Source organism: Stenella coeruleoalba, assembly GCF_951394435.1.
Source record: "Stenella coeruleoalba genome assembly, chromosome: 13".
Classification (NCBI taxonomy): domain Eukaryota; kingdom Metazoa; phylum Chordata; class Mammalia; order Artiodactyla; family Delphinidae; genus Stenella; species Stenella coeruleoalba.
The window spans coordinates 15,527,496-15,554,294 of NC_137159.1; the positions used below are offsets into that span (position 1 = coordinate 15,527,496).

Below are 26,799 nucleotides of genomic sequence, written 5' to 3' on the forward strand. Positions count from 1 at the left end.
GGCATTTTTCCAAAAAAGACATACAGATGGCCAACAGGTACATGAAAAAGGTGCTCAGCATCATTAATCATCAGGGAAGTGCAAATCAAAACCACAATGAGATATCATTTCATACCTGCTAAAATGACTATTATCAAAAAGACAAGAAATAAGTGTTGGTGAGGATGTTGAGAAAAGGGAACCCTTGGGCACTGTTGGTGGGAATGTAAATTGGTGCAGCCACTATGGAAAACAGTGTCTATGTCTGCAAAAAATTAAAAATAGCACTACTGTATGATCCAGCACTCACAATTCTGGGTCTTTATGCTAAGAAAATGTAAACACTAACTTGAAAAGATATATGCACCCCATGTTAACTACAGCACTTTTTACAATAGCTAGGTCATGGAAACAACCTGTGTCCATCAATGGATAAATGAATAAAGAAAATGTGGTATATATATGTACACACACAATAGAATATTATTCAGGCATGAAAAAGAATGAAATCTTGCCATTTGCAACAACATGAATGGGCCTTGAGGGCATTATACTAAGTGAAATAAGTCAGACAGAGAAAAATAAATATATTATCTCTCTTATATGTGTAGTCTTAAGAACAGCAACAACAACAACAAACTCCTAGATACAGAGAACAGATTGGTGGTTGCCAGAGAGGGGAAAATGGGTGCAGAGGATGAAAAGGTTAAAAAAAAAAAAAAGTGTGTGTGTGTGTGTGTGTGTGTGTGTGTGTGTGAGAGAGAGAGAGAGAGAGAGAAAGAGAACGAACTTCATTTCCTGAGATCGAAATTCTTAACCTAGAATTATAAAATCATATGTAGGAGAGCATTCATGCATTTTCTAAGAAGGCCTGCAACTATCATTATATACTTCAAAGGGTCCAAGTGAAAAAAAGAATCCCTGCCCTCAGGCTGACCTGCAGCCTGTGGCTGGGAAGGGTGGGCAAGTATCCCTTGTGAAGCCCCTTTGCTTCTATCAAAGCCTAGGTGGTGCCCAAGGGGAGTGACTCCGCCCACTTCCGGTTCAGGGCTTGATTCCATTTCCCATTCTATTTATTTCATATTTGCTCCCATGAGCAGCAGCTCTGACCACAGCCTGAAGGCCTGTCTCTGAGCTCTTCTGGGCCCTTCTCCTCTGGGACCCTCTTCTCCCAGTAGGCCCTCCCTCCAGTCCCTGCTAGGCTTCCCCAGCCAGGGTACTACTCCACGTCTAGCTGCTGCTCACCCCTTACATCCCCACCAAATTGGATGTTGGTTTGACACAGGAAATGATTTATATGAGAAGTTGAGAATATCACCCCTTCAAAGAGATTGTCCTTGGTTCCCACCCTAAACTAGCTTTCACTCTATTACTTTTACTGAAACTTCCCATTCATGTCCTTCCAAGAACTTTTTGCAAATGGAAAATATTTTATTCTTTTTTTCCCCCTCTCTCTCACTAGAATGTGAGCCCATGGGAATATGGACTTTGAATTTTTTCTTTTTCACAATTGTAGCCTCAGTGCCTAGAATACAATAATTACTTACCAAGGTAATTGTTAAATGTTCTATGAACAGAAGCTAAGAGAAAGTTACCAGTCTTCAAATATTGGAAGGTGACTCTCAGGTCTTTCCTGAGTCTGGTCTTCTCTGGACCAGAGAAATGGGAATGCTGGCTGGGTGACAAGGCCTCACAGCAGGTGGGATCTTGCATGGACATAGCCGACCAGCATCTCTTCTCCAGGAAATCTTCCAGTAGTCATATTTTTACTGTATGATGCAATTTCCCTATCCATAGCTGACTGGACCAGGGGTAAAACTTAAGTCAAGCTGGACCAATCAGAATCTCTCTCTTAAGAATTTGAAACTAGAGGAACAGTTTATAGTTGAGAGCTGAGTGCTGATAATTGCAATACTACAGAACTATGTTCATTGAACTGCCCAGATTATTACTCTTCCTGAAGCGTGATTAATTGGCTTTTCCTTGAAAGAGGAAATGAGCTACCCCCCAGTATCTTTTAATTTTAATAAATCATTTTTTTCTTAAACTTATTAAGTTTACTCTCTATGGTTGTAACCTAAAGAACCTAAGCTCATACACAGAGACACAGAACCTGAAAAAACAACAATTTCCTATAGTCTAGAATTTTCTAGCACATGTCTTAATCTTTAAAACTCCTTCTTCTTTGGGGCACCTGCCACTTAGTCATCCTTCATTCTTGTCAGCATCCAACCTGGTAGCCACTGTCCCATATTCACTGAAGACTTTCCATCTGCTCATAGCTTTCCTCTCCATTCATGTCTGTTCCAATGATTTATCAACTGTGTCTCACCATCTGGGGTGACACAACCCAGGTTCAGGGTCCATAAGGCCATCCCACACCCTAACACCACAGTTCCTTGACCTCTAACTCTAATGCAGATCATCTCATCACTTCCTCAGTCACCCACACCCATGGCTACCCTCAGGACATTGTCATCACTTAGAACTGCTCATCAGAAATTTTAAGTTCAACTTTGATCACAATCTCTCCCATCCTTCTAGCTGTGCTACTCCTCTAGTCCAACTACATTTGCTTCCAAAGAAACTTTCAAGGTTTTTCCTCTTCTCCCAGTCTGTAAGCTCCTTCTTAGATCTCTCCTCGTTTATAGAACTACTTTTACCAACAGTCTCAATGGCTTTTTATCCTCTATTCATCTATTGTAATTATTGGTAGCCCAGGTTGACCCCACAGCCTTTCAGTGTTCCTACAGAGATGGCAGAAAATCCTACAGCATAGCCTCAATATTTCCCAGCTATGCTTTGGCTTTCTCCAGCAAGTTTTCTTTCTCTCATTTCTCATAGGAACATCCTCCATTCATTCATTCTGTTGATAACTTGCTGTACCGAAACTCTATACTTCTTTGGTTTCCACGTCACTTCTTTCTCCTGGTGTTCTTCTTGCCCCTCTGCCTCTTCCTTCTCATGGGTTCTTCATCCTTTCTCTCTGCCCTTTCAAAGTTGGTGCTTCTCAGGGTTTCATCCTTTGCCCACTTGTCCTCTTATTCTATTATTCCTCTACCATTTTAACAACTCCTGTGGTTTTACTTTCCAACACAATGCTGATGATTCCCCAATCTCTATTTCTAAGCCATATTTCTCTCTAGAGTTTTTTTTTTTTTTTGTGGTACGCGGGCCTCTCACTGTTGTGGCCTCTCCTGTTGCAGAGCACAGGGTCCAGACGCGCAGGCTCAGCGGCCATGGCTCACGGGCCCAGCCGCTCCACAGCATGTGGGATCTTCCCAGATCAGGGCACGAACCCACATCCCCTGCATAAGCAGGTGGACTCTCAACCACTGCACCACCAGGGAAGCCCTCTCTCTAGAGTTTTATAACCAGATATTAATTGGTCTCCATACTACTATACACTCTGATACTGGTGGACACTGCAGACTCAGTGACATCTTTCTCTGACATGTTTTTCCTTTCACATTTGCTTAGTTGTTGATACAACCATCCCCTTTGGCACCCATGCAGAAACTAGGAGCAACACAGTTGCCCCATCTCCACATTCCCCTCCATCTTTTTAATCTACTACCTCTATCCTAATTCAGTTTGCCATAACTTAAAAAAAAATTTTTATTGGAGCATAGTTGATTTACAATGTTGTGTTAGTTTCAGGTGTACAGCAAAGTGTTATATATATATATATATATATATATATATATATATATATATATACACCTATCTCTCTCTATATATATCCATTCTTTTTCAGATTCTTTTCTCATATAGGTTATTACAGAATATTGAGTAGAGTTCCCTGTGCTATACAGCAGGTCCTCTTTGGTAACCATAAGTTTGATTTCAAGATATGTGAGTTTTTCTGTTTTGTAAATAAGTTCATTTGTATCATTTTTTAAATTAGATTCCACATATAAGCAATATCATATGATATTTGTCTTTGTCTGATCTCACTTAGTATGATAATCTCTAGGTCTATCCATCTTGCTGCAAATGGTATTATTTTGTTCTTTTTTTATGCAGACTGCTGTAATTTCTTATATAAACTACATCAACCATCTTCAAACTGGTCTTGGTAACTATGGTGTTTTTCTCTTCAAATGCCTTCTTCCCATTGCTGCCAAGATCTGAAAGGCCCATCAATCCCCTGCTAATGCTGTCCAGCAGATCCCTGCCCTCTCTAGCAGAGAGCACAAGTTTCCCATGGCACACACCAGGGAAGGCCCACCAGGTTCCTGGCTGGCTCTCCAACCTTATCTTTCATCATTTTCTGTATAAAACATTATGTTCTATTAATAACAAAGTCTCTATTTCTTATTAATAACACAGAGTCACAAACCACCTCCCAAACTTGGCCATTGCTACTCTCTAAACAAATCTACTTCAGTCCATGAATCATAACTGGCTGGTGAGCTTTAGTAGAAGTAATTATAACACAGTTCTTTAATGAAAAAATCTCCTACCTTTTCTTCTTTACAGCATTTAATAAGAATTAGCTTATGGAAATAACTTAATTCTGGACACCAAAAATTATGGTTTGTGGGCACCCTTTCTGTTGTCATGAGTTGATCATCCTCCTTTATTTTAGAATAGGCTTCCCATTCAGGTGGGTTAAGATAAGTCTCAAAAGATCCTGGAAACACAATTTAAAAATATGCTTTAATTAAAGTTGCTTTGACTTTGATATTAAATAAATATATTTGGTAATTAAAAAATCTCTACATTTACCATTAGCTTTTTACATTACCACAAATGTAAATATATTTAATCTCCCCCTACCCAACCTAATTAAAAAATAGTGAATTTAAAATTGGATCAGAAAACGAATTCAAACCACTTAACAAAAGGCAAAGCTAAAACAAATGACAGAGAAGTTAAAAATAAAAGGATGCATAGAGATATATCAATCATATGTGAGCAAAAACAAACACCTGCCATGATAAGAGTAACACTGGATATCTTAAAATTCAAGGCAAATATAATTAAATGGGATGAAATTGTTCAAGTTATATTAATTAAAATACAAACCCAATAATAAAAACACAATAAAATAAACCTATATGTGTCAGACAATAGCATAAAAATACATCAAACCATCACTGCTGAAGGCAGAAGAAAAAGCAGAAAAACATATTAATGATAGGAAATAACACAACTGTCAGTCTGTGACAGATAAAGCAAATTAAAAATTCTGGTATAAATAATTTTTACCATATAAATAATATATGAATTGACATTGCTACAACTTTATGCCCTAATAAACAGAACACATTGCCCTCAACCCCCCTGGAATATTTATAAGAAATGGGCTTGCATCTCACATGAGGCTTAGGATTCTAGTTAGCCCTTACTCTGGTTATAACATGTAGTAAGAATTAGCATTGAAATTCCTGCAGAGTGAGAGGGCAGACAGCAGAAGCAAGAAGAACTACAGTTCTGCAGCATGTGGAACAAAACCCACATTCACAGAAAGACAGACAAAATGAAAAGGCAGAGGACTGTGTACCAGCTGAAGGAACAAGATAAAACCCCAGAAAAACAACTAAATTAAGTGGAGATAGGCAACCCTCCAGAAAAAGAATTCAGAATAATGATAATGAAGATGATGCAGGACCTTGGAAAAAGAATGAAGGCAAAGATCGAGAAGATGCAAGAAATGTTTAACAAAGACCTTGAAGAATTAAAGAACAAACAAACAGAGATGAACAATACAATAACTGAAGTGAAAAATACACTAGTAGGAATCAATAGAAGAATAACTGAGGCAGAAGAACAGATAAGTGACTTGGAAGACAGAAAGGTGGAATTGACTGCTGTGGAATGAATAAAGAAGAAAGAATGAAAAGAAATGAAGACAGCCTAAGAGACCACTGGGATAACATTAAACATATGAACATTCGCATTATAGGGATCCCAGAAGGAGAAGAGAGAGAAAAAGGACCCAAGAAAATATTTGAAGAGATTATAGTCAAAAACGTTCTTAACATGGGAAAGGAAATAGCCACCAAAGTCCAGGAAGTGCAGAGAGTCCCAGGCAGGATAAACCCAAGGAGAAACGTGCCGAGACACATAGTAATCAAACTGATAAAAATTAAAGACAAAGAAAAATTATTGAAAGCCACAAGGAAAAAATGACAAATAACATACAAGGGAACTCCTACAAGGTTAACAGCTGATTTCTCAGCAGAAACTCTACAAGCCAGAAGGGAGTGGCATGATATATTTAAAGTGATGAAAGGGAAGAACCTACAACCAAGATTACTCTACCCAGTAAGGATCTCATTCACATTCACCAGAGAAATCAAAAGCTTTACAGACAAGCAGGAGTTAAGAGAATTCAGCACCACAAACCAGCTCTACAACAAACGCCAAAGGAACTTCTTTAAGTGGGAAACACAAGAGAAGAAAAGGACCTACAAAAACAAACCCCAAACAATTAAGAAAATGGTAATAGGAACATACATATCGATAATTACCTTAAATGTGAATGGATTAAATGCTCCAACCAAAAGTTACAAGCTCACTGAATGGATACAACAACGAGACCCATATATATGCTGCCTACAAGAGACCCACTTCAGACCTAGGGACACATACAGACTGAAAGCGAGGGAGTGGAAAAAGATATTCCATACAAATGGAAATCAAAAGAAAGCTGGAGTAGCAATTCTCATATCAGGCAAAATAGACTTTAAAATAAAGAATGTTACAAGAGACAAGGAAGGACACTACATAATGATCAAGGGATCAATCCAAGAAGAAGATATAACAATTATAAATATATATACACCCAACATAGGGGCACCTCAATACAGAAGGTAAATGCTAACAGCTATAAAAGAGGAAATCAACAGTAACACAATAATAGTGGACGACTTTAACACCTCATTTACACCAATGGACAGATCATCCAGACAGAAAGTTAATAAGGAAACACAAGCCTTAAGTGACACATTAGACCAGACAGATTTAATTGATATTTCTAGGACATTCCATCCAAAAACAGCAGATTACACTTTCTTCTCAAATGCACACGGAACATTTTCCAGGATAGATCACATCTTGGGTCACAAATCAAGCCTCGGTAAATTTAAGAAAATTGAAATCATATTAAGCAACTTTTCCAATCACAACACTATGAGATTAGAAATCAATTACAGGGAAAAAGCATTAAAAACACAAACACATGGAGATTAGACAATGTGTTACTAAAAACCAAGAGATCACTGAAGAAATCAAAGAGGAAATAAAAAAAAACCTAGAGACAAATGACAAAGAAAACACAACAATCTAAAACCTATAGGATGCAGCAAAAGCAGCTCTAAGAGGGAAGTTTATAGCAATACAATCCTACCTCAAGAAACAAGAAAAATCTCAAATAAACAATCTAATCTTACACCTAAAGGAACTAGAGAAAGATGAATTAACAACACCCAAAGTTAGTAGGTGAAAAGAAATCATAAAGATCAGAGCAGAAATAAATGAAATAGAAATGAAGAAAACAGTAGCAAAGATCAATAAAACTAAAAGCTGCTTCTTGAGAAGATAAACAAAATTGATAAACCTTTAGCCAGACTCATGAAGAAAAAAAGGGAGAGGGCTCAAATCAATACAATTAGAAATGAAAAGGAGAAATTACAGTGGAAACTTCAGAAATATGAAGCATCATAAGAGACTGCTACAAGCAACTCTATGCCAATAAAATGGACAACCTGGAAGAAATGGAAAAATTCTTAGAAAGGTATAAGCTTCTAAGACTGAACCAGGTAGAAATAGAAAATATGAACAGATCAATCACAAGTAATGAAATTGAAACTGTGATTAAAAATCTTTCAGCAAACAAAAGTTCTGGACCAGATGGCTTCACAGGTGAATTTTATCAAACATTTAGAGAAGAGCTTACACCCGTCCTTCTCAAACTCTTCCAAAAACTTTCAGAGGAAGGAACACTCCCAAACTCATTCTATGAGGCCACCATCACCCAGATAACAAAACCAGACAGATATACTACAAAAAAAGAAAACTACAGACCAATATCACTGATGAATATAGATGCAAAAATCCTCAACGAACTACTAGCAAACAGAATCCAACAACACATTAAAAGGATCATACACCATGTTCAAGTGGGACTTATCACAGGGATGCAAGGATTCTTCAATATATGCAAATCAATCAGTGTGATACACCACATTAACAAATTAAGGAATAAAAACCACATCTCAATAGATGCAGAAAAAGCTTTTGACAAAATTCAACACTGATTTATGATAAAAACTCTCCAGAAAGTGGGCATAAAGGGAACCTACCTCAACATAATAAAGGCCATATACGACAAACCCACAGCAAACATCATTCTCAATGGTGAAAAACTGAAAGCATTTCAACTAAGACCACAAACAAGAGAAGGATGTCCACTCTCACTACTATTATTCAACATAGTTTTGGAAGTTTTAGCCACGGCAATCAGAGAAGAAAAAGAAATAAAAGGAATACAAATTGGAGAAGAAGAAGTAAAACTGTCACTGTTTGAAGATGACACGATACTATACAGAGAGAATCCTGAAGATGTCACCAGAAAACTACTAGAGCTAATCAATGAATTTGGTAGAGTTGCAGGATACAAAATTAATGCACAGAAATCTCTTGCATTGCTATACACTAACAATGAAAGATCAGAAAGAGAAATTAAGCAAACAATCCCATTCACCATCACAAGAAAAATAATAAAATACCTGGGGATAAACCTACCTAAGGAGGTAAAATATCTGCACTCAGAAAACAATAAGACACTGATGAAGGAAATCAAAGATGACACAAACGGATAGATATACGATGTTCTTGGATTGGAAGAATCAATATTGTGAAAATGACTATATTACCCAAAGCAATATACAGATTCAATGCAGTCCTTATCAAATTACCAATGGCATTTTTTACAGAACTAGAACAAAAAATCTTAAAATTTGTATGGAAACACAAAAGACCCTGAATAGCCAAAGCCATCTTGAGGGAAAAAAACGGAGCTGGAGGAATCAGACTCCCTGACTTCAGACTATACTACAAAGCTACAGTAATCAAGACAATATGGTACTGGCACAAAAACAGAAATATAGATCAATGGAGCAGGATAGAAAGCTCAGAGATAAACCCACGCACCTATTGTCAACTAATCTATGACAAAGGAGGCAAGGATATACAATGGAGAAAAGACAGCCTCTTCAATAACTGGTGCTGGGAAAACTGAACAGTTACATGTGAAAGAATGAGATTAGAACACTCCCTAACACCATACACAAAAATAAACTCAAAATGGAGGAAAACATAAGAAGAACACTCTTTGACATAAATCACAGCAAGATCTTTTTTGACCCACCTCCTAGAGTAATGGAAATAAACCCAAAAATAAACAAATGAGTACCTAATGAAACTTAAAAGCTTTTGCACAGCAAAGGAAACTATAAACAGAACGAAAAGACAACCCTCAGAATGGGAGAAATTATTTGCAAAGGAATCAACAGACAAAGGATAATCTCCAAAATATATAAACAGCTCATGTAGCTCAATATTAAAAATACAAACAACCCAATCAAAAAATGGGCAGAAGACCTAAATAGATATCTTTCTGAAGAAGACATACAGATGGCCAAGAGGCACATGAAAAGCTGCTCAACATCACTAATTATTAGAGAAATGTAAATTAAAACTACAATGAGGTATCACCTCACACTGGTTAGAATGGCCATCATCAGAAAATCTACAAATAACAAATGCTGGAGAGGGTGTGGAGAAAAGCCACTTGCACTGCTGGTGGGAATGTAAATTGATACAGCTACTATGGAGAACAGTATGGAGGTTCTTTAAAAAACTAAGAATTACCATGTGACCTAGCAATCCCACCCTATGCTTATACCCAGAGAAAACCATAATTCCCAAAGACACATGCACCCTAATGTTCACTGTAGCACTATTTACAATAGCCAGGTCATGGAAGCAAGCTAAATGCCCATCGACAGACGAATGGATAAAGAAGATGTGGTACATATACACAATCGAATATTACTCAGCCATAAAAAGGAACGAAATTGGGTCATTTGTAGAGACGTGGATGGACCTAGAGACTGTCATACAGAGTGAAGTAAGTCAGAAAGAGAAAAACAAATATCGTATATTAATGCATATATGTGGAATCTAGAAAAGTGGTACAGATGAACCAGTTTTCAAGGCAGAAAGAGACACAGATGTAGAGAACAAATGTATGGACAACAAGTGGGGAAAGCGGGGTGGTAGTGGTGGTGGTGGGATGAATTGGGAGGTTGGGATTGACATATATACACTAATATGTATAAAATAGATAACTAATACTGAACATGGGAAAAAAATAAAGAAATGATTTTAAAAAAAGAAAAAAAAGAAAGGCAACCTACTGAATGGGAGAAAAAAAAAAAAGAAATTCCTGCAGGTGCAGGGAGCACAGTACGGTGTAAGCCCCCCAGCAAACCAGCACAACCATCTAGTGATGAAACAGGCTGCTGCGGTTGAACATTAGGCAAAATAGTTGGCTTCCATGGCGGGCTAGGAAACCACTTTCCCCAGCTGGTCTACTGGGACTCTCCTCTGAGGGCCTAACAATAGCAACCACAGAGCTGGTGACAGTTTAAAATGTAGTGACACTTAAGACCATGGCCCTGGAGCCATGGAGTATGTACCTCTGCAAGACTTCTAATTTCTATATGAAATATACACAATTACATGGTATGAGACCACAGGGCACAGCATACCACAGTGTTTTCTAGTTGAAAGTGGATGCTTTATTCTGAGGACCAGGTAGTAGAACCACTTATTCCAAAAGGACTTCTTTTCTCTTCAGGTTCTCATTACTGGTATAATCACCAGGGCTTTGACTAACAAGACATGATAATTTAAAATTATAACTCTCAACTAATAGGACATGAAGCACTTAGAAACCATCAAAGACACAAGATTGAGGCAATTAGGAAGCCTTTGAAGGTAAGAGTGGCATTGAAATTAATTATTAAACTTAACCTGCAAAGATCCAAAGCTCAGTTTTAGAACACAAGCCATCCTATGACATGTACAAACCTTCACCATTCTGCAGGATTTCCAGAATCAACCTTGAAATTTAACAAATGAAAGCAGGATGGTTGTTTTAAATTACTAATATTTTGGTCCCAGTTGACAGGAATAACATGGTGCCTTTTGTCCAAACACGACGAGTTGTTCCCAGAATTACTTAACCTTTCAGCCTCTACCTCTTCCCACTTTCTTTGCTTCTGTGTTTATGAGGATCCATCTAGCCTTTTTTGCTTCAGATCTGTCCCTAACTGTCCATCACTAGGCTTCTCCTATAAGTATTTTTTCTTTTGTGTTCTACTTCTAGCTACCTTGTTTAACTGGTCCACAATATAGAAACATAATTTTTATTTGATTTATTTATTGAAGAGTATTTTATTTTTTCTAGTCTTTATTTAGAAATCAAATGAACATATTAGGATCCCAGAAATTCTGGTTCATGTAGCTTTTAAACCACCGCACTTACTAGGTATATTCAGGTAAATAAACATTCATATGAGAAGTAGAAGAATAATTACTAAAAATAGCAATAGGGCTTCCCTGGAGGCGCAGTGGTTGGGAGTCCGCCTGCCTATGCAGGGGACAGGGGTTCGTGCTCCAGTCCGGGAGGGTCCCGCGTGCCGCGGAGCGGCTGGGCCCGTGGGCCGTGGCCGCTGGGCCTGTGCGTCTGGGGCCTGTGCTCCGCGGCGGGAGGGGCTGCGGCGGTGAGAGGCCCGCGTACCGCAAAAAAAAAAAAAAAAAAAAAAAAGCAATAGAACACAGAACTTCAAATCAGTACAGGGGAAATAAAAAAAAGAATGTGGACAATTCACTTGAAGGCAAGAAAGAAGAAATAAAAATGAAGCAAAGTAAAAGCCTGCCATGGGAAAAATCCCTACAAAATAAGATGATAGATGTAAATCCAAATAGATCAGGATTCTTCAGCCCTGCCACTACTGCCATTTGGGGCCAAGTGGTCATTTGTTGTGGAGGGTTGTTCTGAGCATTGTAGGATGTTTAGTCACATCTCTGGTTTCTACCTACTAGATACCTGCAGTACCACCCCAGTCATGGCAACCAATAATGTCTTCAGATGTTGTTGAATGTCCCCTGGGGAACAAAATCTTCCATAGTTGAGAGCCACTGAAATAGATCAATAACCATCCTTACAATAATTGGATTAAAACTTGCCTGTTTAAAAAGAGAGACTCTCACATTGCTCAAAACAGCAAAATCCAACTAAAGATACACCGAAAACATGACGATGACACAAAAGACTTGAAAAGGAAGTGTGTAGAAATATATAAAGGGGGAATACTAATGAAGATAATCCTGCTGTAACAATATTAACCCTAGAAAATATATTTTAAGGCAAAAAGCACTATTCAGGGTAAAGAGGAATATTATTTAATAAAAAAGGAATAATTTGCTAGAAAGAGAGTAATCCTAAATGCATTTATAATTAACAGCATCAGTTCCACAAGATATAATGGGAGAAATTCCAGAATTACAAAGAGAAATTGTCAATCATAGTGGTGAGCCTTACAGATTTAGTATAAAAGACAGTAAAATAAACACCACAATTAATAGGTTTGAACTAAAGATTACATATCTTTAGTTCAAAAGATTACATATCTTTTGCATCCAAGAAAAGACACACATGGAACATTTTACATAAACTGAAGTATAAATAAATTACAAACAAGTTCATGCAAACCATGAGTATAATTTCTACAATGTAAGTAAATTATAAACAATAAAAAGATAGCACCCCCAAATCGTAAATGCGTTTGAATTAAAAAGTATACTTTTAGAATCAAAAGGGCTACAGAGTAAAACTTTTGGGGAAAAAGTAACATAAAATATTATAATTAGAGCAGGCATAACCTCTGGGGAAGAGGGAAAGGGTCCTATGAAGGAGTATAAGGGGATTCTGTGATGCTGGTACTGGTCTATTTCTTGACTTGGGTGGTGGCTCATAAGTATAGTCGGTTTTTGATAATCAAATTGCTGATTCTGATTTGTGTACTTTTCCATATGTATGTTATCCGTTAATAAAAAGTTTAAAAAAAAAGTATGGGATGCAGCTAAAGCAATACCTAGAGGTAAATGCATCTTTTTAAAATGGGTATAATAGTAAACATGAAATATTGAAAATTCATGGACCAAGCATTCAACTCAAGAAATTGGGAAAACAAGTAATTCACAATTTCTTAATAATGAAGACATTTCCTAGTGAAAAATATTGATATTGCAGAAGAGGTTAAAGGAGACCTTAAAGTTAGGATTCACAAGCTTGTTTACAACCCCATATAGCAGAGCCTTTTTGACGTCTTACCTATGCGTATGGAAATAGGATGTAACACTATGTATTGTGTAAGTCCTTTAAAAACTGGAAATTCTTCTTCTAAGTCACAGCATGCGAACCACATGGCAGTAAGCAGCCAGGGAACTTCAGGCTTAGGTGGGCGTTCCTATTAGAAGACAGAAAGAATAGAAAGTTGTCACAAAGACAACCACAGAATATGCTTTCACCTTGTCTAAGTGAAAAATCAAGCTCTAATAGAATGTTAAAAATAACCATTTACCCAGGACAAGTATAAGATATAGTGAGATAGAAATGGTGTTGAGTCAATTCTATTTGTTGGCCTTTGAACAGAAGTACAGCTGATGAAACTTTTCATGTTGACATATGCAGAGAGCAGTTGATCTGGTGAAAGGTTAAAATAACATCTGTAAAGTCTACTTCTAGCCTGTCCTCTAATATGTCACACCAGTCTCTCCCCATCCCTCAAATATTCTTATATTAATGATTTTTTCCTAGAGAACTAGTTTTTAAATCCAGTTCCCAGATGTTCTCACCTCTAGGAGATAGGAAAAGTTGAGTAGTATAGCAAAATCAGTAGCAAGACAAGTGAACATCTCATTCCAGCTGGGCTAAGTGTGTATACGTCTAATCATTTCATATATTCCCAGAAATTTCTGGGAAAAATATTGTGCCATCTGGCAATATTCCATGAAGCCTTTGCATGTGGCTAAACAGTTTAAAAAGAGACAGGAAAACAGCTGTGATTGTAGACTGAAACTTGTTCTTTGAAAATTTCATGAATATTTGCCTGAGGTTTTATACCACATTTTTAAATGGCTTTATTGAGATACAATTCATATACCATGCAATTCACCCATTTAAAGCATACAATCCAATGTATTTTAGTAAATTCACAGTTATGTGTAACCATGACCACAGTCAATTTTAGAACATTTCTTCTCCTCAAAAACCCCCATGTATCCTTTAGCAGTTCCCCTCCCATCTGCCCATGCCCTCTAGCCCTAAGAAACTGAAACTAGTTCTTTGAAAATTTAGTACTTTGAAACAAAACTTTGAAAGTTTGGTGCTGCTTTCTGTCTCTACCCATTTGCCTCTTCTGAATACTTCATATAAATCAAATTTTATAATATGTGGTCTTTTGTGGCTGATTTCTTTCACTTAGCTTAATGTTTTCAAGGTTTATTCATGTTGTGGTATGTATCAGTACTTCATTCCTCTTTATGATTGAATGATATTCTGTTGTTATGGATATACCACATTTTGTTTACCTGCTCATCAGTTGATGGACTGGCTTGCTTTAACCATTTTGGCTATTACAAATAGTGCTGCTATGAATATTCATGTCTAAGTTTTTGTGTGAACCTATGTTTTCATTTCTCTTTGATATATACCTAGGAGTGGAATTGCTGGATCATGTGGTAATTCTACATTTAATTGCTTGAGGAGCTGCCAGACTGTTTTCCAAAGCAGTTGCACCATTTTTCATGTTTGTTAGCAGTTTATGAGGGTTCTGATTTGTCCACATGTTCACCAACACTTAGTATTATCTGTCTTTTGATTCTAGCCATTCTAGTGGGTGTGAATGGCATCTCCTTATCATTTTGATTTGCATTTCCCTGATAAATAATGAGGTCAGACATCTTTTCATGTGCTTATGTATATATTTGGAGAAATATCTATTCAGGTCCTTTGGCTATTTCTAAGTTGGGTTGTCTTTATTATGGATTCATAAGAATTCTTTATCTATTCTAAATACAAATCCTGTAACATCTTAATGTTTTCGAGGTTTATTCATGTTGTAGTATGTATCAGTACATCCTTGTCAAATCAGTTGACCATAGACTCATGGCTTTATTTCTGGACTTTCACATTTGATTCCATTTACCCATATGTCTATCCTTATGCTAATATGTTGCTGTCTTGATTACTGCCGCTTTGTAGTAAGCTTTGGGATTTAGATCTCTTGTAATCCTGTATGAATTTTAGGATCAGTTTGGCAATTGCTGAAAAGAAACCAGTTAGAATTTTGATAGGGATATCACTGAATCTGTAGATCAGTGTGTGGAGTATTGCCATCCTAACAATATTAAGTCTCCAATCCATGAACATGGGATGTTTTCCTATTGATTTAGGTCCTCTGATTTCTTTCAGCCTGTTTTGTAGTTTTCAGAGTATAAGTTTGAACTTCTTTTGTTAAATTTATTTCTAAGTATTTTATTATTATTGATGCCATTGTAAATGGAATTGTTAGTTTCACTTTATATTGTTCATCGCAAATGTAGAGAAATCCAAATTAATTTTGTACGTTGATCCTGTATCCTGCAACCTTGCTGAGCTTGTTTATTAATTCTAATAGTTTTTTTTTAAAGTAAATTCCTTAGTGTTTTCTATGTACAAAATCATGTCATCTGCAAATAGAGATAGTTTTACTTCTTCCTTTCCAATCTGGATGCCTTTCATTTCATTCTCTTGTGTATCTGTCCTGGCAAGAATTTCCAGTACAATGTTGAAAAGAAGTGGTGAGAGCAAACATCCTTCTTGTTTCTGATCCTTGGTGGAATGCATCCAGGCTTTCACTATTAAGTATGATGTTAGCTGTGGGTTTTTGTGTATGCTCTTTATCTGGTTGAAGAAGTTCTCTTTTATTTCATTTGTTAAGTGTTTTTATGATTATTAGTTATGTGATTCTGGAAAGGTCTTTAACCTCTCTGAGCCTTTGCTTGAAAAACCTGTAAACACAGCTGTTAACAAGAATACTGTGAAGGAAGAAGGGTGACAATGCCGGGAAGGGCTTAGCTGAGTGACTGACCAATAGTAACAGAGTGAGGTGGGTAAGAGGGCAAGCTCTACAGACTTGACTGCAAGGGTTTGAATCCTGGTTCCAAACCCTAATAAGTGTGTGATCATGATGAGTTACATCATCTCTTTGTGCCTAATTAACTTATCTTCAGACTAGAGATAAAATTAGGAACTCACCCAACAGGAATACTGAAATAAATAAATGAGTAGATATACATAAAACACATAGAAAACCCTATATAACTATTAACTGTGATTATGAAGTTAAGACAGTGTTAAGCAAGGATTAACAGAATATGTATGTATACGGGGTGGGTGGGGGTCAGGAAAGAAGGACCATCTGGTGTAGAGGTCTTCTTTGGGCTTGTCCTGGGAGTGCAGGGTGCTGAGAGTCAAATGAAAGCACAAAGTCCAATGTCCCAGTGTTACTCTGAGGCTCAAATACTGGCAAACAGATGCAGGTGTCAGGTCTGTAGGGGCCAAGGGTAGGGCTCGAGATTGAAGACAGAGCCAAGAGTTTAGAGCTGGACTGGATGGACTTGCAGGCAAGAGTTGGGGGACTGTGCCTCAGTTCTGTGGGCCACCAGGTCTGTGGTACATGGGTGAGTTAGGCCAATTTGAGGGGCTGGGGCAATTTAGACAAATATTATGGTATGACAGAAGTCAACAATCAAGTTCTAGTCCTTCCCGTGCTTTATAATGAAAGATGGGTCCAGGCAAGAGGGGGTCATTGTTTCACAAACAGTGTGGCCAGATCTGTGAATTACAACTTTTATTGGATTTCAACTCTTCCCATTTGTAAGATGGTCAACTTTTCAAAACATGTCCCCATCTACTAGTTCACTGGTTACTCCCAACATCTCTTTTCTACAGGTGAGGACATCGCTGCACAAAGAGGTCAAATGTTACCAACATTATATAGTGACTAAAGACAGAACTAAATTATAGTCTGGGTCCCTGACCCCTAGCGGGCCACACAGCTGAATGTATAACCTTCAGCCACCAGAGTCACCGTGGAGCATTGGTAGGTGCTTGTGGGCTCTATCTAATAACATTCACAATCTAATCTTGACACAGATACCTTTTCCAATCCTGCAGAACCTCGGAGAAAGAAATTCCATTCAGCGTCAGTTAAGCTTCCTTGCTGACGCATGATCTCAACACAGAGCATAAAGCTGTAGACGAGTTTATGTTGTTCAAAAAGTCCTCTCGAGACATTGACATAAGCCGTTAGGAGAGTCTGTTCTAGTAGAATTTCCATGCGCTGCTGTAGATCATCTGTCCTCACAGAGGTTTCGATTGTTGTATTGAACAACTGTGAAAGAGAACTCTATCAGTGTCTCTGAGTTAATTCAATTTCATGGAGGAAAAAATATCCCTGCTCCTCACCCTGACTGCCCCAAATTCAGTGAGTAAATAGCAGCACAGGTGGTGAATACTGTACCATGAAAAAGTCCAGAATTCATCCCAAATTGACACATTTATATGTAATATTTATTTTGTGCACTCCTCTTTCTCTCCCCATTTTCCAGAAATGGACCAGTGCCAAATTCTTGACTATTGAAAAGGCATAATATTGACTTTGGACAGAAAATGCAAAATAAAGGTGAGCTGGCAAAACGAGTTTCTCATATCCTCAACTCACATTTGATAATCACTTTGGATGCGAGGTGTAAGGACTAGGTAAGGTCATGCCCTCTTCTTGGCATTTTCCTAAGATAATTCTTAGGGTGTGGGAAGAACGTGTAAGAATTTTCTTTGAAATTTAAGAGGAACCAGCTTTAAAGAAGACTTCCACCCTGCTTCCCACCTGGAAATTTTGGGAACAGGCCTCCTCCCCAAAAGGTGATTCACATTACAAGGATATCAGGAAGGCAGCAGAGATGGTGGCATGGAAGGCTCAGGTGAGAGGGATAGAGGCAGCCCCACCCATTTCCTGCCACTTCCAAGTAGCACAAGGGCAGGGGGAGGGGAGATCCAGAAATTCCCAAGGGTCTTGAGCTGTGTGACAAATCTGAGCAGAGCCTGAACTCAGGGGCTTGCCTGCAAGTCATGGCCAAGGGGATCTTGCAGCAGAGACTGGGGTCTCATGAGGGATGAGAGGACCATGCTTATGGCTTCGGCCTTGAGGATCCACAGCACAAGGGGCAAAGGTGCCAGGTGAGGAAGGGCTGCCCAATTCATTGGTCACCTTGAGAGGGATCGAGATGCATTGCTCATGGCGAGATCAGACAGATTGAAGCAGATTGGACACTGGAGACCAACTGAGGGCCAAGGCAGATCAAGGTCAAGAACCGTGCTTCACAAGCCCCTAAAAATGCTGCACTGTCCTTGTGCAGGCCTCCTTGTACCACCCCCAACTCATTCTGCTAACAGGGTGGAGCACAAGGGGAAAGGATCTGACTGTCTGTCTCCTCACCCAAAGATAGGCCTCCATTCCCTAAAATTAAAAGGGCTTGGAGGAAGCATTCACTTATTCTAGAGAACTGGGAAAGCCTTGTTAATTCTCTGGAAAGTTTGGTCAACAAAGAATAATGGAGTTGTTACTTTAATACACTTAGAAGCAAAGAGTTTTCTTTAAGAACCTGACAAGAGGCAGAGAGTTTAAAGTCCAGTGAAGACCTCGTAAGTTCGGTGCCAAAATAAAACATGGCGAATCTTGACACACTCTAAATAACTTTAGTGTGAAATGGAATTATGGATGGGTTTGGTAGAGGATGTCCTGGTCAGGGCTGTCACCTACAATTGTGCTTTGGGTTTCTAGTTTCCCTTCCAAATAGCAAAACTCCAGTGTTTTGATGATTCATCCTATAACCCTTTTTCTGTTGGCTCAAGATATTTTCAGGGCATCTTCATTTTTAATTCTTGAAGGAGATTTTTAAAACCTTGAAAAGCATGAATTCCAAAGCACCCAGGATGAGAAAAGTGTTATCAAAGTCATTTAGATAGCATTAAAGGATTTACTAATCTTTACCTTGCTTGTTTTAATACCCACCAACTAAAGGAAGAGGCGTGAGAACGGCAACCCCTGCCTTTAGGAACTGAGCTGTGACCCGCGTAGAAATGGCTTCTAAAGGCTGCCACAGCAGATGCACTTCTCGTTGGAAGAGAGCCCAGGTGTGCCTATACAACACGCCTCTCACTTCTCTCAATTCTTCATTTCCGTTCTCTCCTGCAGCTCCTTTTGCTGCCGGCCCCCTGACCACCAAACAAGACATCTAGAGGAAAAACCAAGCTTGGTCTAGTATGTAAAAATTGTTTGAATATTTCAACAGCCATTTCTAATGGAGGGATGCAAACAGCCTCTTCACTCATGAGACACTCGTGATGTGTCATATGGTGCTAAGCGCCACGGGGGGAAGCAGGGTTGGGTGAGACTTCCTTCCTGCCTTCTGGGAGGTCAGACTTCAGCAGGAGAGAAGAGCCCACCACCCCAAGCAGAGTGGTGGAAGTTCCACATGAGGCATTCACATGTGCTGGAGAAAGACTGCTGCAAATTGTTTGCTACTCCTTCCATGGAGAAGTGGAGCCTAAATTCCCTCCTCTCGAATCTGGGCTAGCTTTAGTGACTCCATTGACCAAGAGACTATAGCACAAGTGGTGCTGCCTGACATCCAAAGATAGGTCAGAAGAGGCCTCGTAGCTTCTACCTTGGCCTCTTAGAACATTTGCTTTTGGGAGCTGCCCTCTTGGGGCAGCCCTGTTGTGAGCACCCAAACCACATGGAGAGGTGACTGTAGGAGTTGACATCCCAGCCACGTAAGTGACCATTTTGGACATCCAGCCCCAGAAGACTGCAGCCTTATCCACAGGCTTCACTTAATGAGAAGGTGGCACTTAATCTGGGAGGGAGGGCATTCTAAACAGAGAGGGTCATAAACACAGAAGCATCTGGGGAGTCCAGGGAATGTGAATGGATCCATTTGGCTGCTGGCAGAGGACTAGTGGGAAATGTGGCTCTAGAGACAGAACAGGGACAGGTTGGATGTGGCTTTGGAACCTGAACTGTGTTTGATGGGCAATGTCTGTGAAAATCCATTTTGGATTCCCAGAGTACAGAGCAGTGTTTTAAAAACATGAGGCCTGGGCTGGCCTGGCCTCCGGAGTGAGAGCCAGCACTGGCTAGAGGTATAAGGGCATGTAGCAGGAAGTAAAGATGTGTGGCAGGGAAAGAGGATCTATTTACAATTATTACTGTTTTCTACTGTGAGTGGTGTGTATGGAGACGCCTTTGAATTGTATTATGGGTGTGAGCACATAATGATTAAAGAAGCCAGAGTGAGCTAAACTGCTCTGCACAGAAAAGGGAACAATACAGACAAGAGGGGAATGGGAGCTGGTAGATGGAAAACAGCCAGAGAGGCCGTGTGGGGGATGGGCTGAGAGAAACTCCGGAGGTGAACAGAGGGGACCCCTGTGGATGCTTGATGCATTTTGCTGTGTGATGAGTGATGCAAACTCTCTGTCTCCCCTGGAAATCTTCGGGTAAACTGACATTGCTTGCCAAAGTTTTGTGACATTGAATTTGCTTTTGGGAGATACTAGAATGCTGCCTAAAAGAGGATGAGAGCGGGGAGATCTTCAAGATGGCGGAGGAGTAAGACGTGGAGATCACCTTCCTCCCCACAAATACATCAGAAATACATCTACATGTGGAACATCTCCTACAGAACACCTACTGAACGCTGGCAGAAGACCTCAGACTTCCCAAAAGGTGAGAAACTCCCCATGTACCTGGGTAGGACAAAAGAAAAAAGAAAAAATAGAGACAAAAGAATAGGGATGGGACCTGCACCTCGGGGAGGGAGCTGTGAAGGAGGAAAAGTTTCCACACACTAGGAAGACCCTTCATTGGCGGAGACGGGGAGTATGTAGGGGTGAAGATTCGGAGTCACGGAGGAGAGCACAGCAACAGGGGTGCAGAGGGAAAAGCGGAGAATATTCCTGCACAGAGGATCAGTGCCAACCAGCACTCACCAGCCTGAGAGGCTTGTCTGCTCACTGGGATGGGTGGGGGCTGGGAGCTGAGGCTCTGGCTTCAGAGTTCAGATCCCAGGGAGAGGACTGGGATTGGCTGCGTGAACACTGCCTGCAGGGAGCTTGTGCACCACAGCTAGCCAGGAGGGAGTCCGGGAAAAAGTCCGGACCTGCCTAAGAGGCAAAAGACCATTGTTTCTGGGTGTGCAAGGAGAGGGGATTTGGAGCACTGCCTAAATGAGCTCCAGAGACGGGCGCAAGCTGCGGCTATCAGTGTGGACCCCAGAGACGGGCATGAAACACTAAGGCTGCTGCTACAGCCACCAAGAAGCCTGTGTGCAAGCACAGGTCACTATCCACACCTACCCTCCCGGGAGCCTGTGCAGGCCGCCACTGCCAGGGTCCCATGATGCAGGGACAACTCCCCCAGGCGAACACATGGCATGCCTCAGGCTGTTGTAACGTCATGCCAGCTGCTGCCGCCACAGGCTCGCCTCGCATCCCATACCCCTCCCTCCCCCCAGCCTGAGTGAGCCAGAGCCCCCTAATCAGCTACTCCTTTAACCCCATCCTGTCTGGGCAGGGAACAGATGCCCTCAGGCGACCTACACGCAGAGGCAGGGCCAAATCCAAAGCTGAACCCCAGGAGCTGTGAGAACAAAGAAGAGAAAGGGAAATCTCTCCCAGCAGCCTCAGGAGCCACGGATTAAATCTCCACAATCAACTTGATGTACTCTGCATCTCTGGAATACCTGAATAGACAATGAATCATCCCAAATTGAGGTGATGGAATTTGGGAGCAACTGTAGACCTGGGGTTTTCTTTCTGCAACAATTTCTTTCTGGTTTTATGTTTATTTTAGTTTAGTATTTAGAGTTTATTATCATTGGTAGGTTTGTTTACTGATTTGGTTGCTCTCTTCTATTTATATATATATATATATATATATATATTTCCTTTTTCTCTTTTTGTGAGTGTGTATGTATATGCTTCTTTGTGTGATTTTGCCTGTTTAGCTTTGCTTTTACCATTTGTCCTAGGGTTCTGTCTGTCCGTTTTGTTTTTTAGTATAGTTTTTAGTGCTTGTTATCACTGGTGGATTCGTTTTTTGGTTTGGTTGCTCTCTTCTTTCATTCTTTTTCTTTTTACTTTTTTTATTTTTAATAATTTTTAAAAATTTTATTTTTAATTTTAATAACTTTATTTTATTTTATTTTTTCTTTCTTTCTTTTTGTCTCCCATTTCTTCTGAGCCGTGTGGCTGACAGGGTCTTGGTGCTCCAGAGACCTCCCGGTTCCACATAATATCAAATGGTGAAAGCTCTCCCAGAGATCACCATCTCAAGGCTGAGACCCAGCTCCACTCAACGACCAGCAAGCTACAGTGCAGGAAACCCTATGCCAAACAACTAGCAAGACAGGAACACAACCCCACCCATTAGCAGAAAAAACAAGATTGAGCCTCATCCACCAGAACACAGGCACCAATACCCTCCACCAGGAAGCCTACACAACCCACTGAACCAACATTAGCCACTGGTGGCAGACACCATAAACAACGGGAACTACGAACATGCTGCCTGCAAAAAGGAGACGCCCCCACCAAACACAGTAAGTTAAGCAAAATCAGAATTTAGAGAAACACACAGCAGATGAAGGAGCAAGGTAAAAACCCACCAGACCAAACAAATGAAGAGGAAAGAGGCAGTCTACCTAAAAAAGAATTCAGAGTAATGATAGTAAAGATGATCCAAAATCTTGGAAATAGAATGGAGAAAATACAAGAAATGTTTAACAAGGACCTAGAAGAACTAAAGAGCAAACAAACAATGATGAACAACACAATAGGTTAAATGAAAAATCCTCTAGAAGGAATCAATAGCAGAATAACTAAGGCAGAAGAACAGATAAATGACCTGGAAGATAAAATAGTGGAAATAACTAGCACAGAGCAGAATAAAGAAAAAAGAATGAAAAGAATTGAGGACAGTCTTAGAGACCTTTGGGGCAACATTAAACATAGAAACATTCGAATTATAGGGGTCTCAGAAGAAGAAGAGAAAAAGAAAGGGACTGAGAAAATATTTGAAGAGATTATAGTTGAAAACTTCCCTAATATGGGAAAAGAAATAGTCAATCAAGTCCACAAAGCACAGAGAGTTCCATACAGGATAAATCCAAGGAGAAACATGCCAAGACACATATTAATCAAACTATCAAAAATTAAATACGAAGAAAAAATATTAAAAGCAGCAAGGGAAAAACAAATAACATACAAGGTTATTAACAGCTGATCTTTCAGCAGAAAGTCTGCAAGTCAGAAGGGAGTGGCAGGACATATTTAAAATGATGAAAGGGAAAAACCTACAACCAAGATTACTCTACCCAGCAAGGATCTCATTCAGATCTGATGGAGAAATTAAAACCTTTACAGACAAGCAAAAGGTAAGACAATTCAGCACCACCAAACCAGTTTTACAACAAATGCTAAAGAAACTTCTCTAGGCAGGAAACACAAGAGAAGGAAAAGACCTACAATAACAAACCCAGAACAATTAAGAAAATGGTAATAGGAACATACATATCGATAATTACCTTAAATGTAAATGGATTAAATGCTCCCACCAAAAGACATAGACTGGCTAAATGGATACAAAAACAAGACCTGTATATATGCTGTCTACAAGAGGCCCACTTCAGATCTAGGGACACATACAGACTGAAAGTGAGGGAATGGAAAAAGATATTCCATGCAAAGGGAACTCAAAAGAGAGCTGGAGTAGCACTTCTCATATCAGGAAAAATAGACTTTAAAATAAAGACTATTACAAGAGACAGAGAAGAACACTACATAATGATCAAGGGATTGATCCAAGAAGAATACATAACAATTGTAAATATTTATGCACCCAACATAGGAGCACCTCAATACATAGGCCAAATGTTAACAGCCATAAAAGGGTAAATCGACAGTAACACAATCATAGCAGGGGACTTTAACACACCACTTTCACCAATGGACAGATCATCCAAAATGAAAATAAATAAGGAAACACAAGCTTTAAATGATACATTGAACAAGATGGACTTAATTGATATTTATAGGACATTCCATCCAAAAACAACAGAATACACTTTCTTCTCAAGTGCTCATGGAACATTCTCCAGGATAGATCGTATCTTGGGTCACAAAGCAAGCCTTGGTAAATTTAAGAAAATTGAAAGCGTATCGAGTACCTTGTTTGACCATAATGCTATGAGACTAGATATCAATTACAGGAAAAAATCTGTAAAGAATACAAACACATGGAAGCTAAACAATACACTACTTAATAACCAAGAGATCACTGAAGAAATTAAAGAGGAAATCAAAAAATACCTAAAAACAAATGACAGTGAAAACACAACGACCTAAAACCTATGGGATGCAGCAAAAGCAGTTCTAAGAGGGAAGTCTGTAGCAATACAAGCCTAGTTCAAGAAACAAGAAACATCTCAAGTAAACAACCTAACCTTACACCCAAAGCAATTAGAGAAAGAGGAACAAAAAATCTCCCAAAGTTAGCAGAAGCAAAGAAACCATAAAGATCAGATCAGAAATAAATGAAAAAGAAATGAAGGAAACAATAGCAAAGATCAATAAAATTAAAAGCTGGTTCTTTGAAAACATAAGCAAACTTGATAAACCATTAACCAGAATCATCAAGAAAAAAAGGGAGAAGACTCAAAACAACAGAATTAGAAATGAAAAAGGAGAAGTAACAACTGACACTGCAGAAATACCAAGGATCATGAGAGATTACTACAAGCAACTATATGCCATAAAATGGACATCCTGGAAGAAATGGACAAATTCTTAGAAAAGCACAACCTTCCAAGACTGAACCAGGAAGAAATAGAAAATATAAACAAACCAATCACAAGCACTGAAATTGAGATTGTGGTTAAAAATCTTCCAACAAGCAAAAGCCCAGGACCAGATGGCTTCACAGGCGAATTCTATCAAATATTTAGAGAAAAGGTAACACCTATCCTTCTCAAACTCTTTCAAAATATAGCAGAGGAAGGAACACTCCCAAACTCATTCTACAATGCCACCATCACCCTGATACTAAACCCAGACGAAGATGTCACAAAGAAAGAAAACTACAGGCCAATATCACTGATGAACATAGACGTAAAAGTCCTCAACAAAATACTAGCAAACAGAATCCAACAGCACACTAAAAGGGTCATACACCTTGATGAAGTGGGGTTTATCCCAGGAATGCAAGGATTCTTCAATATATGCAAATCAATCAGTGTGATACACCATATTAACAAATTGAAGGAGAAAAACCATATGATCATCTCAATAGATGCAGAAGAAGCTTTCAACAAAATTCAACACCAATTTATTATTAAAACCCTGCAGAAAGTAGGCATAGAGGGAACTTACGTCAACATAATAAAGGCCATATGTGACAAACCCACAGACAACATCATTCTCAATGTGAAAAACTGAAATGATTTCCTCTAAGATCAGGAACAAGACAAGGGTGTACACTCTCACCACTATGATTCAACATAGTTTTGGAAGTTTTAGCCATGGATTTCAGAGAAGAAAAAGAAATAAAAGGAATCCAAACCAGAAAAGAAGAAGTAAAGCTGTCACTGTTTGCAGTTGACATGATACTATACATAGAGAATCCTAAAGATGCGAACAGAAAACTACTAGAGCTAATCAATGCATTTGGTAAAGTAGCAGGATACAAAATTAATGCACAGAAATCCCTTGCATTCCTATACACTAATGATGAAAAATCTGAAGAGAAATTAAGGAAATACTCCCATTTACCATTGCAACAAAAAGAATAAAATACCTATGAATAAACCTACCTAAGGAGACAAAAGACCTGTATGCAGAAAACTATAAGACACTGAGGAAAGAAATTCAAGATGATACCAAAGATGGAGAGATATACCATGTTCTTGGATTGTAAGAATCAACATTGTGAAAATGACTATACTACCAAAAGCAATGTACAGATTCAATGCAATCCCTATCAAATTACCACTGGCATTTTTCACAGAACTAGAACAAAAAGTTTCACAATTTGTATGGAAACACAAAAGACCCCAAATAGCCAAAGCAATCTTGAGAAAGAAAAATGGAGCTGGAGGAATCAGGCTCCTGGACTTCAGACTATACTACAAAGTTACAGTAATCAAGACAGTATGGTACTGGCACAAAAACAGAAATATGGATCAATGGAACAGGATAGAAAGCCCAGAGATAAACCCACACACATATCACCTTATTTTTGATAAAGGAGGCAAGAATATACATTGGAGAAAAGACAGCCTCTTCAATAAGTGGTGCTGGGAAAACTGGATAGCTACATGTAAAAGAATGAAATTAGACATTCCATAACACCATACACAAAAATAAACTCAAAATGGATTAAGGACCTAAATGTAAGGTCAGACACTGTAAAACTCTTACAGGAAAACATAGGAAGAACACTCTATGACATAAACCACAGGAAGATTCTTTTTGACCCATCTCCTAGAGAAATGGAAATAAAAACAAAAATAAACAAATGGGACCTTATGAAACTTAAAATCTTTTGCACAGGAAAGGAAACCATAAACAAGACA

The 26,799-nt window shown here is 39.0% G+C and overlaps 1 protein-coding gene across 1 annotated transcript in view; it reads right to left on the bottom strand.

Moving 5' to 3' along the window:
- Window positions 1-26,799, bottom strand: part of DNAH6 (dynein axonemal heavy chain 6) — a 288,563-nt gene that overhangs the window by 50,753 nt on the left and 211,011 nt on the right. The window contains exons 60-62 of the mRNA XM_079940119.1: window positions 17,265-17,498; window positions 13,394-13,529; window positions 4,446-4,615 (exon numbers count right to left, since the gene is read on the bottom strand). Coding sequence (XP_079796245.1) covers window positions 4,446-4,615; window positions 13,394-13,529; window positions 17,265-17,498 — 540 coding nt within the window. The remainder of the gene's footprint in view (window positions 1-4,445; window positions 4,616-13,393; window positions 13,530-17,264; window positions 17,499-26,799) is intronic.